This window comes from Entelurus aequoreus, linkage group LG04 (genome assembly GCF_033978785.1).
Source record: "Entelurus aequoreus isolate RoL-2023_Sb linkage group LG04, RoL_Eaeq_v1.1, whole genome shotgun sequence".
Taxonomy (NCBI): Eukaryota; Metazoa; Chordata; class Actinopteri; order Syngnathiformes; family Syngnathidae; genus Entelurus; species Entelurus aequoreus.
The window spans coordinates 85,562,047-85,574,918 of NC_084734.1; the positions used below are offsets into that span (position 1 = coordinate 85,562,047).

At 37.6% G+C, this 12,872-nt stretch overlaps 1 protein-coding gene across 3 annotated transcripts in view; it reads right to left on the reverse strand.

The window, feature by feature from the left end:
• spon2a (spondin 2a, extracellular matrix protein) overlaps positions 1-12,872 on the reverse strand; it is a 107,429-nt gene that overhangs the window by 7,841 nt on the left and 86,716 nt on the right. For 2 of the 3 annotated variants that reach the window (XM_062045909.1, XM_062045908.1), the window contains exons 4-5: positions 6,549-6,740; positions 3,535-3,706 (exon numbers count right to left, since the gene is read on the reverse strand). In XM_062045909.1, the coding sequence (XP_061901893.1) occupies positions 3,535-3,706; positions 6,549-6,740 (364 nt within the window). The remainder of the gene's footprint in view (positions 1-3,534; positions 3,707-6,548; positions 6,741-12,872) is intronic. The other variant, XM_062045910.1, reaches the window with a different exon arrangement.

Sequence of the window (12,872 nt, forward strand, 5' to 3'; positions counted from 1 at the left end):
ATATGAGGCATAAATAACCAACTGAGAAGGTGCCTGGTATGTTAACGTAACATATTATGGTAAGAGTCATTCAAATAACTATAACATATAGAACATGCTATACGTTTACCAAACAATCTGTCACTCCTAATCGCTAAATCCCATGAAATCTTATACGTCTAGTCTCTTACGTGAATGAGCTAAATAATATTATTTGATATTTTACCCTAATGTGTTAGTAATTTCACACATAAGTCGCTCCTGAGTATAAGTCGCACCCCCGGCCAAACTATGAAAAAAACTGCGACTTATAGTCCGAAAAATACGGTACTTGGCCTTAGTCCGCCATTTTTTATCCAGTTCTAGTACAAAGCTGTCGTCAATGTGTGACTGGTGGACTGGTAGCTTACAGGGCCTCCCAGCGAACTTCCAATGTATCCAAGCATAACACTCGAGTACACAAAGGTTTTTCTCTGATCAGGAATGCAAGGAAATAATCATTACCGTATTTTTCGGACTATAAGTCGCAGTTTTTTTTCATAGTTTGGCCGGGGGTGCGACTTATACTCGGGAGCGACTCATGTGTGAAATTATTAACACATTAGCGTAAAATATCAAATAATATTATATAGCTCATTCACGTAAGAGACTAGACGTATAAGATTTCATGGGATTTAGCGATTAGGAGTGACAGATTGTTTGGTAAACGTATAGCATGTTCTATATGTTATAGTTCAGGGCCGGCCCGTGGCATAGGCCGTATAGGCAAATGCTAAGGGCGCCGTCCATCAGGGGGCGCCAAGCCAGTGCCACAAATGTTGAAGAAAAAAAAAGAAAAAAAGTTGGTACTATTATTTCTAAATACAAAAAATAATCCCACGTTAATTAAAATGCAAAGTAAAGCCTATTTAATAGAAATATTATTTGTTACAACATTACGCCCATCCCCCCGCACGGTGCGCCCCCTCCCTTCCCGTATCATGACTCTTACCACATCAAAAAATCAACACAAGATGTCAAAACGGCCAAAACTGTCAGGTGCCCAGGGAAGAAAAAAGAGAAAAGAAGAGGAGGAGAAACGAGAAAAAGACAGAGGTAGCAGGTAGGTAACGTTAGCCTACATTAAATTAATTGTCCCCACCTTCTACCATCCTCGTCACATCCGTTGTGTCCTTGGGCAAGACACTTCACCCTTGCTCCTGATGGCTGCTGGTTAGCGCCTTGCATGGCAGCTCCCGCCATCAGTGTGTGAATGTGTGTGTGAATGGGTGAATGTGGAAATACTGTCAAAGCGCTTTGAGTACCTTGAAGGTAGAAAAGCGCTATACAAGTATAACCCATTTATCATTTATCATTGTCTGTTACAGAATGTGATAGTAACCTGGCTTTTTAGCATTAAGCTAATATTACATGATTCGGCAATTGCTAATTGTTCTGTTTTAACGTCGGGTTAATATTGTGGAGGGGGCTAAATTGTTATGGAAAATAATAATGTAACGTTAGGTAATTACAGTACTCCCACCTTACATTCCTCATAGACATTTGTATTAGATCTTTTTAAGCAGGTGTTTTTTGTTGACATTGTTATTGCCTTCTGGTTAGCTAATGTTTGCCCTGCAGGTAATAGTCACTTTTCCACCCCTTTATATATTAGGTATAGTTGTAAGCCTAGTTGTTAAAGTGCACATCATTAATGTTAATTAAGCAATATCACATGAGAGGGAATGCTGTTTTTTAATTTGAGCACTGCTGTGATTCGGTTAAAGATAATCATAACATAACATTCTCATATAATATGTTAATTTGCTTTCTTTAAGTAAAAAAAAAAGGTCAAAGACAAAGCTATTCGGTTTCTTGTGAGTATATACATACATACATATTTATTTGAAATTGCCTTTCAAATGTCTATTCTTGGTGTTGGCTTTTATCAAATACATTTCCCCAAAAAATGCGACTTATACTCCAGTGCGACTTATATATGTTTGTTTCCTTCTTTATTATGCATTTTCGGCCGGTGCGACTTATACTCCGAAAAATACGGTACAAGCGGTTTAGTTAATGACTGGAGTTTACAAATCAATACAGCCCAGTGAAGATGTATCTCATGATGAGGACAATTCAGACTGAAAACAACTTCTTCGTCGGTTTTATCCAATCTGGGGAATACTCTTACAGGAGAACCTTTGTTTGCAAGCTATTTAGAAGACACAGCCATTCATCCGGCATAGACATAATGTACGATAAGGCTTCTTTTACAAGACCTTCCCTGCAGATGAATGCTTACTGGAGAGCAGGCCTGGCCCTAACCAATCTGGCGCCCTAGGCAAGATTTTAGGTGCCCCCCCCCCCCCACCCCCACATTGGCAGTGAAGTGTATATACTCACAAGAAACCGAATAGCTTTGTCTTTGACCTTTTTTTTTACTTAAAGAAAGCAAATTAACATATTATATGAGAATGTTATGTTATGATTATCTTTAACCGAATCACAGCAGTGCTCAAATTAAAAAACAGCATTCCCTCTCATGTGATATTGCTTAATTAACATTAATGATGTGCACTTTAACAACTAGGCTTACAACTATACCTAATATATAAAGGGGTGGAAAAGTGACTATTACCTGCAGGGCAAACATTAGCTAACCAGAAGGCAATAACAATGTCAACAAAAAACACCTGCTTAAAAGATCTAATACAAATGTCCCTGAGGAATGTAAGGTGGGAGTACTGTAATTACCTAACGTTACATTATTATTTTCCATAACAATTTAGCCCCCTCCACAATATTAACCCGACGTTAAAACAGAACTAGCTATTTATTGATTAGCAATTGCTGAATCATGTAACATTAGCTTAATGCTAAAAAGCCAGGTTACTATCACATTCTGTAACAGACAAATAATTTAATGTAGGCTAACGTTACCTACCTGCTACCTCTGTCTTTTTCTCGTTTCTCCTCCTCTTTTCTCTTTTTTCTTCCCTGGGCACCTGACAGTTTTGGCCGTTTTGACATCTTGTGTTGATTTTTTGATGTGGTAAGAGTCATGATACGGGAAGGGAGGGGGCGCACCGTGCGGGGGAATGTGGGGGCGTAATGTTGTAACAAATAATATTTCTATTAAATAGGCTTTACTTTGCATTTTAATTAACGTGGGATTATTTTTTGTATTTAGAAATAATAGTACCAACTTTTTTTTTTTTTTTTTTCTCCAACATTTGTGGCACTGGCTTGGCGCCCCCTGATGGACGGCGCCCTTAGCATTTTCCTATACGGCCTATGCCACGGGCCGGCCCTGCTGAAGAGGGACTTTCTGGTAGACTCGCTTCCAGACATTCTGATGTAAATGGCGAAATGTAAATACGAAAAAAAACATTAAATCTGCGGTACATTTTGCAGAAGGCAGGGAAAGTGTAAGCTCTCAGTATAACGAAGATAACCACAACGATAAGCAATTACCTTCTTGACTGTGTCAATCAAAACATTACTGTCTTTGGATTTGAGGGGCTGTAAGAAATTGCAGTTAAAAAAATTACTGCAATCCTCTTTGTGGCTCACCTGAGAATCTCTGAGGACTGAAGGAGTTTGGAAGGATATGATTGGACATGGGGACTTGGCGGTGGAGGGATCTGCTCTGCCGAGTGAGCATTATGCTGGCAATGGGTGGAAGTTCCTTTAAGCGTGGATAGTAGAAGGAGTTGGCCGGGTGGTTTGGCATTTGAGAGGTGATCTGAAAGACACATCCACACAAAAACATACAGTCAGGCATTTTTCTCCGAGAGAGCCAACCAGAGTCCAATTGCCCAACTTTTATTGCCATTTGTTACGTAAGAGTGGTCTTTTTTTTTTTAACAGGTCAGGTTAACTCTGCCAAGGTTTCTCTTTTAGAGGAAATGTGCTACAATCTAAGAGGCTGGGGAAGACTGACATCATCTAGTCATTTAATAGTAAAAGCTTATGTTGTTATACTACAAATAGCAAGATTAAACATATGAAATTACAGTTAAAAATGCTTACCGTATTTTCCGGACCATAGAGCTAAGGTGCACTACCAATGAGCGGGTCTAGTCAGGTCTATTTTCATACAAAAGGCGCACCGGATTATAATAACTAAAGTTCCTTGGGTGAATAAGGTAAACTCACTACACCGGTATGTTTTAGCGCTTTCATGGCGAGTTCACTGACAGATATAAGTAAGAACTTTACACTACTTTATATTAGAAATGGCAACATCGGAGGATGAATGTCCAATGACAAGAAGATAGAGAAAAAGAAGAAAATTATCGACTACGGTGTCCACCCGGACTACAAAGGCGGACACGCGCAAATTTTCAGGACTTGTGCAGATCCCAAATACAGATTAGCAAGTACCAGAAGGTAAGAAAAGTTGCTTTTGCATAATATTCCGAAACAAAACGCCAGACTCTATGTTTTATCTTATAAAGACACTATAATAATACTTGTATGTTGAAGCACAGTACAACCATCAAGCGATGCGGCTTCATAGCTTACCAAAGTCGTACTAAAACATTTTTGATAGATTTTTAAACACCGTGTGTAATGTTCTATATTTTCAATGGAACATATAATATTTTGGTGTTGTTTACTTGGGTCATATTGCAGTCTACACGTATCTCTTGTGTGTGACTGCCATCTACTGGTCACACTTATCATTTCGCCATGTACCGAATAAAACAGCTTCGAGGTCAGTAAGCACAACCAAAATTTGGCGCACTGTCGAGTTTTGAGAAAATGACAGGATTTTAAGTGCGCCTTATAGTCCGGAAAATACGATATTTGTGACTAAAAATCAGGTTTTTTTCCTTATCAGGCACTTTCTATGTTGGACCAATTTGCTTATAACAAATATACTGAAATCATCATGAAAATAAAAAACATATGCCAACTAAACCAAACATTTTGATTTTAATCTTATTCATTTTCCACTCTTTAATATTTTATGGCACACACATTTCATTAGTAGATGCCAAGCCTCAATTTATCATCCAGTCTTAAACCAATAAAGCTGCCCTGCATTATTGAAGAAGAAATGACATTTGAATTTGCCAAATCATGCTTATTTTAAGCAAAACCTAACAAAAACAAATGCACTACTTCAAATAAACACCTTTAAAGGCCTACTGAAAGCCACTACTAGCGACCACACAGTCTGATAGTTTATATATCAATGATGAAATCTTAACATTGCAACACATGCTAATACGGCCGGGTTAACTTATAAAGTGACATTTTAAATTTCCTGCGAAACTTCCGGTTGAAAACGTCTATGTATGATGACGTATGCGCGTGACGTCAATCGTTGAAACGGAAGTATTCGGACACCATTGTATCCAATACAAAAAGCTCTGTTTTCATCGCAAAATTCCACAGTATTCTGGACATCTGTGTTGGTGAATCTTTTGCAATTTGTTTAATGAACAATGAAGACTGCAAAGAAGAAAGTTGTAGGTGGGATCGGTGTATTAGCGGCCGGCTGCAGCAACACAACCAGGAGGACTTTGACTTGGATAGCAGACGCGCTACCCGACGCTAGCCGCCGACCGCACGGATGATCTGGTGAAGTCCTTCGTCGCGCCGTCGATCGCTGGAACGCAGGTGAGCACGGGTGTTGATGAGCAGATGAGGGCTGGCTGGCGTAGGTGGATAGCTAATGTTTTTAGCATAGCTCTGTGAGGTCCGGTTGCTAAGTTAGCTTCAATGGCGTCGTTAGCAACAGCATTGTTAACCTTCGCCAGGCTGGAAAGCATTAACTGTGTATTTACATGTCCATGGTTTAATAGTATTGTTGATTTTCTGTCTATCCTTCCAGTCAGGGGTTTATTTCTTTTGTTTCTATCTGCAGTTAAGCCCGATGCTATCACGTTAGCTCCGTAGCTAAAGTGCTTCGCCGATGTATTGTCGTGGAGATAAAAGTCACTGTGAATGTCCATTTCGCGTTCTCGACTCTCATTTTCAAGAGGATATAGTATCCGAGGTGGTTTAAAATACAAATCCGTGATCCACAATAGAAAAAGGAGAGAGTGTGGAATCCAATGAGCCAGCTTGTACCTAAGTTACGGTCAGAGCGAAAAAAGATGCGTCCTGCACTGCATTCTAGTCCTTCACTCTCACGTTCCTCATCCGCGAATCTTTCATCCTGGCTCAAATTAATGGGGTAATCGTCGCTTTCTCGGTCCGAATAGCTCTCGCTGCTGGTGAAAACAATGGGGAAATGTGAGGAGCCTTTCAACCTGCGACGTCACGCTACTTCCTGTACAGGCAAGGCTTTTTTTTTATCAGCGACCAAAAGTTGCGAACTTTATCGTCGATGTTCTCTACTAAATCCTTTCAGCAAAAATATGGCAATATCGCGAAATGATCAAGTATGACACATAGAATGGATCTGCTATCCCCGTTTAAATTAAAAAAAATTCATTTCAGTAGGCCTTTAATGAAATACAGTACAGTACTTGAATTCCGATTTGCTGTTATGTTGTTCGATTTAATGCAATGACATTGTCTAAAGACAATGTACTGTAAATGAGTAAAATATGTATTTAAAGCTGATTGACCTTTGTAATATTTTCCTGAGGGCTCGTGGGGAAGTTGGGGGAGGAGAAGGTGAAGCCGCTGTCTGTCCCAGCATCGAAAGGTTGGAGGTCAATGGTCACGTCCTGTTTCCATTGATTACCCTCGCAAAGGTTAAGGCTGTCTACACCGACGAACCAATCCGGGCTGGGGATCATCTTCACCAACACAGACAGCTGAGGGCCAAAGAAAGAAAATATTCCAAGAATTAATGTCTTATTTTCTAAAATTGTCATTCAAACTCAGTTTATTATCAATCCACTGTCCAATACAAGAGTAGTATCACGCTAATAATGTTCAGAGAGTCATTAATGCAACAATATGTTGATTAGTGTGGGTGTAGTTTGCAGCAGCGGCGCATTGCATCACACTGAGAGCCACTTCTGGAATTCCACATTTCAAAACTCAAACTGAGTTCAGTTCAGTTCAGTTTCAGTTTATTTCGAACATGCACACGATACAATGTCATGTATCACATATTTCTGGTTGTTTCATTACAGCACGTCCGAAAAGGAGTTGGAAGAAGCAGAGCTTATTTAATCCTACCCCATTTCCTTCTTCTCTGTTTGTAACAGAACAGTGAATAAGTAACTAATAAATAAATATACACTACCGTTCAAAAGTTTGGGATCACCCAAACAATTTTGTGGAATAGCCTTCATTTCTAAGAACAAGAATAGACTGTCGAGTTTCAGATGAAAGTTCTCTTTTTCTGGCCATTTTGAGCGTTTAATTGACCCCACAAATGTGATGCTCCAGAAACTCAATCTGCTCAAAGGAAGGTCAGTTTTGTAGCTTCTGTGACGAGCTAAACTGTTTTCAGATGTGTGAACATGATTGCACAAGGGTTTTCTAATCATCAATTAGCCTTCTGAGCCAATGAGCAAACACATTGTACCATTAGAACACTGGAGTGATAGATGCTGGAAATGGGCCTCTACACACCTATGTAGATATTGCACCAAAAAGCAGACATTTGCAGCTAGAATAGTCATTTACCACATTAGCAATGTATAGAGTGTATTTCTTTCAAGTTAAGACTAGTTTAAAGTTATCTTCATTGAAAAGTACAGTGCTTTTCCTTCAAAAATAAGGACATTTCAATGTGACCCAAAACCTTTGAACGGTAGTGTATATACCATAAGTAAGTAAACTAGTATTAAATACATAAATAATCGTTATCTCAATTTTAGAATCATATTGCTGCTTTGTTTGATTTCCTTGCTTAATCCATTCCATCATTTAATTCCAAATACGGATAAGATAAAGGTCTTAAGTGTTGTACGTGCATACAAATGTTTTAAATGAGATTTTCCTCTAAGTCAGGGGTCACCAACCTTTTTGAAAGCAAGAGCTACTTCTTGGGTAGTGATTAATGCGAAGGGCTACCAGTTTGATACACACTTAAATAAATTGCCAGAAATAGCCAATTTGCTCAATTTACCTTTAACTCTATGTTATTATTAATAATTAATGATATTCACACTTAATTGAACGGTTTAAAAGAGGAGAAAACACGAAAAAAAATGGCAATTGAATTTTGAAACATAGTTTATTTTCAATTTCGACTCTTTAAAATTCAAAATTCAACCGAAAAAAAGAAGAGAAAAACTAGCTAATTCGAATCTTTTTGAAAAAATTTAAAAAAGAATTTATGGAACATCATTAGTAATTTTTCCTGATTAAGATTAATTTTAGAATTTTGATTACATGTTTTAAATAGGTTAAAATCCAATCTGCACTTTGTTAGAATATATAACAAATTGGACCAAGCTATATTTCTAACAAAGACAAATCATTATTTCTTCTAGATTTTCCAAAACAAAAATTTTAAAAGAAATTCAAAAGACTTTGAAAGAAGATTTAAATTTGATTCTACAGATTTTCTAGATTTGCCAGAATAATTTTTTTGGAATTTTAATAATAATAAGTTTGAAGAAATATTTCACAAATATTCTTTGTTGAAAAAGCAGAAGCTAAAATGAAGAATTAAATTAAAATGTATTTATTATTCTTTACAATAGAAAAAATAAATTTACTTGAACATTGATTTAAATTGTCAGGAAAGAAGAGGAAGGAATTTAAAAGGTAAAAAGGTATATGTGTTTAAAAATCCTAAAATAATTTTTAAGGTTGTATTTGTTCTCTAAAATTGTCTTTCTGAAAGTTATAAGAAGCAAAGTAAAAAAATTAATGAATTTATTTAAACAAGCGAAGACCAAGTCTTTAAAATATTTCCTTGGATTTTCAAATTCTATTTGAGTTTTGTCTCTCTTAGAATTAAAAATGTCAGGCAAAGCGAGACCAGCTTGCTAGTAAAATAAATACAATTTAAAAAATAGAGGCAGCTCACTGGTAAGTGCTGCTATTTGAGCTATTTTTAGAACAGGCCAGCAGGCTACTCATCTGGTCCTTACGGGCTACCTGGTGCCCGCGGGCACTGCGTTGGTGACCCCTGTTCTAAGGTTATAGTTGAGAAGAATTGTTGTACATTCTTGGGTAGCAGGTTATAGTTTGCTTTGTTCATCATTTCAGCTGTTTGCAAATGCACCAAGTCGAGGAATTTCAATATTTTTGATTCAATAAATACAATGTTGGTATGTTCTCTATATCCAACATTATGTATTATTTTAATTTTATTTTTTTTGCAACACAGTTAGTGAATGAAGCGCACATTTGTAGTTGTTTCCCCATATTTCTACACAATAACTCAGATATGGTGACACTAGTGAGCAGTAGAGAATATGAAGTGATTTTTGGTCCAGAACATGTTTTGCTTTACTCATTATTGACGTGTTTCTTGCTACTTTATGTTGTTTATTAGGGTCCGCCCTGTACCCAGTACAAAGGACTCCCCCCGGGAGTCCTTTGTACTGGTTACAAAGGAACCTATTGTTATTGTAAGGTTTTATTATTATTCTTTATTCTTCCGCCGCCACAAAAAACGCTAATTTGACCCACTTAACATGCTCCAAAACTCACCAAATTTGACACACACATCAGGACCTGCGAAAATTTCAATAAAATAAAAAAACCAAACCCCAAAAATCAAAATTGCGCTCTAGCGCCCCCTAGGAAAAAACTAAAACAAACTGCCTGTAACTCCCACTAGGAAGGTCGTAGAGACATGAAACAAAAACCTCTATGTAGGTCAGACTTAGACCTACATTTTATAATTTTACATCCTTGGGCAAAAACCAACAGGAAGTTGGCAATTTCCCCTTCAAGACAAAATTGTACTAAAAAAACTAATTTTTGCCTCTTTGAGCTGTAATTTGACCCCCTTAAAATACTGCGCTCTAGCGCCCCCTAGGAAAAAACAAAAACAAACTGACTGTAACTCCTACTAGGAAGGTCGTAGAGACATGAAACAAAAACCTCTATGTAGGTCAGACTTAGACCTACATTTTATAATTTTACATCCTTGGGCAAAAACCAACAGGAAGTTGGCAATTTCCCCTTCAAGACAAAATTGTACTAAAAAAACTCCTTTTTGCCTCTTTGAGCTGTAATTTGACCCCCTTAAAATACTGCGCTCTAGCGCCCCCTAGGAAAAAACAAAAACAAACTGACTGTAACTCCTACTAGGAAGGTCGTAGAGACATGAAACAAAAACCTCTATGTAGGTCAGACTTAGACCTACATTTTATAATTTTACATCCTTGGGCAAAAACCAACAGGAAGTTGGCAATTTCCCCTTCAAGACAAAATTGTACTAAAAAAACTAATTTTTGCCTCTTTGAGCTGTAATTTGACCCCCTTAAAATACTGCGCTCTAGCGCCCCCTAGGAAAAAACAAAAACAAACTGACTGTAACTCCTACTAGGAAGGTCGTAGAGACATGAAACAAAAACCTCTATGTAGGTCAGACTTAGACCTACATTTTATAATTTTACATCCTTGGGCAAAAACCAACAGGAAGTTGGCAATTTCCCCTTCAAGACAAAATTGTACTAAAAAAAACTCATTTTGGCCTCTTTGAGCTGTAATTTGACCCCCTTAAAATACTGCGCTCTAGCACCCCCTAGGAAAAAACAAAAACAAACTGCCTGTAACTCCCACTAGGAAGGTCGTAGAGACATGAAACAAAAACCTCTATGTAGGTCAGACTTAGACCTACATTTTATAATTTTACATCCTTGGGCAAAAACCAACAGGAAGTTGGCAATTTCCCCTTCAAGACAAAATTGTACTAAAAAAACTCCTTTTTGCCTCTTTGAGCTGTAATTTGACCCCCTTAAAATACTGCGCTCTAGCGCCCCCTAGGAAAAAACAAAAACAAACTGCCTGTAACTCCTACTAGGAAGGTCGTAGAGACATGAAACAAAAACCTCTATGTAGGTCAGACTTAGACCTACATTTTATAATTTTACATCCTTGGGCAAAAACCAACAGGAAGTTGGCAATTTCCCCTTCAAGACAAAATTGTACTAAAAAAAACTCATTTTTGCCTCTTTGAGCTGTAATTTGACCCCCTTAAAATACTGCGCTCTAGCGCCCCCTAGGAAAAAACAAAAACAAACTGCCTGTAACTCCCACTAGGAAGGTCGTAGAGACATGAAACAAAAACCTCTATGTAGGTCAGACTTAGACCTACATTTTATAATTTTACATCCTTGGGCAAAAACCAACAGGAAGTTGGCAATTTCCCCTTCAAGACAAAATTGTACTAAAAAAAACTCATTTTGGCCTCTTTGAGCTGTAATTTGACCCCCTTAAAATACTTCAAAACTCACCAAACTTCTCACACCCATCGGGACTGGTAGAAATTGCGATCTTAAAAAAAACCCGAACCCCGAAACTCAAAATTGTGCTCTAGAGCAATTTTTAAATAAAACAGAGAAAAAACTGCTTTTTAGAGGAAAACTCAGACAAAACTGCTTATAACTTCCGGTAGGAACGTCTTAGAGACATGAAACAAAAACCTCTATGTAGGTCAGACTTAGACCTACATTTTATAATTTTACATCCTTGGGCAAAAACCAACAGGAAGTTGGCAATTTCCCCTTCAAGACAAAATTGTACTAAAAAAAACTCATTTTTGCCTCTTTGAGCTGTAATTTGACCCCCTTAAAATACTGCGCTCTAGCACCCCCTAGGAAAAAACAAAAACAAACTGCCTGTAACTCCCACTAGGAAGGTCGTAGAGACATGAAACAAAAACCTCTATGTAGGTCAGACTTAGACCTACATTTTATAATTTTACATCCTTGGGCAAAAACCAACAGGAAGTTGGCAATTTCCCCTTCAAGACAAAATTGTACTAAAAAAACTCCTTTTTGCCTCTTTGAGCTGTAATTTGACCCCCTTAAAATACTGCGCTCTAGCGCCCCCTAGGAAAAAACAAAAACAAACTGCCTGTAACTCCTACTAGGAAGGTCGTAGAGACATGAAACAAAAACCTCTATGTAGGTCAGACTTAGACCTACATTTTATAATTTTACATCCTTGGGCAAAAACCAACAGGAAGTTGGCAATTTCCCCTTCAAGACAAAATTGTACTAAAAAAAACTCATTTTTGCCTCTTTGAGCTGTAATTTGACCCCCTTAAAATACTGCGCTCTAGCGCCCCCTAGGAAAAAACAAAAACAAACTGCCTGTAACTCCCACTAGGAAGGTCGTAGAGACATGAAACAAAAACCTCTATGTAGGTCAGACTTAGACCTACATTTTATAATTTTACATCCTTGGGCAAAAACCAACAGGAAGTTGGCAATTTCCCCTTCAAGACAAAATTGTACTAAAAAAAACTCATTTTGGCCTCTTTGAGCTGTAATTTGACCCCCTTAAAATACTTCAAAACTCACCAAACTTCTCACACCCATCGGGACTGGTAGAAATTGCGATCTTAAAAAAAACCCGAACCCCGAAACTCAAAATTGTGCTCTAGAGCAATTTTTAAATAAAACAGAGAAAAAACTGCTTTTTAGAGGAAAACTCAGACAAAACTGCTTATAACTTCCGGTAGGAACGTCTTAGAGACATGAAACAAAAACCTCTATGTAGGTCAGACTTAGACCTACATTTTATAATTTTACATCCTTGGGCAAAAACCAACAGGAAGTTGGCAATTTCCCCTTCAAGACAAAATTGTACTAAAAAAAACTCATTTTTGCCTCTTTGAGCTGTAATTTGACCCCCTTAAAATACTTCAAAACTCACCAAACTTCTCACACCCATCGGGACTGGTAGAAATTGCGATCTTAAAAAAAAAACCGAACCCCGAAACTCTAAAATTGTGCTCTAGAGCAATTTTTAAATAAAACAGAGAAAAAACTGCTTTTTAGAGGAAAACTCAGACAAAACTG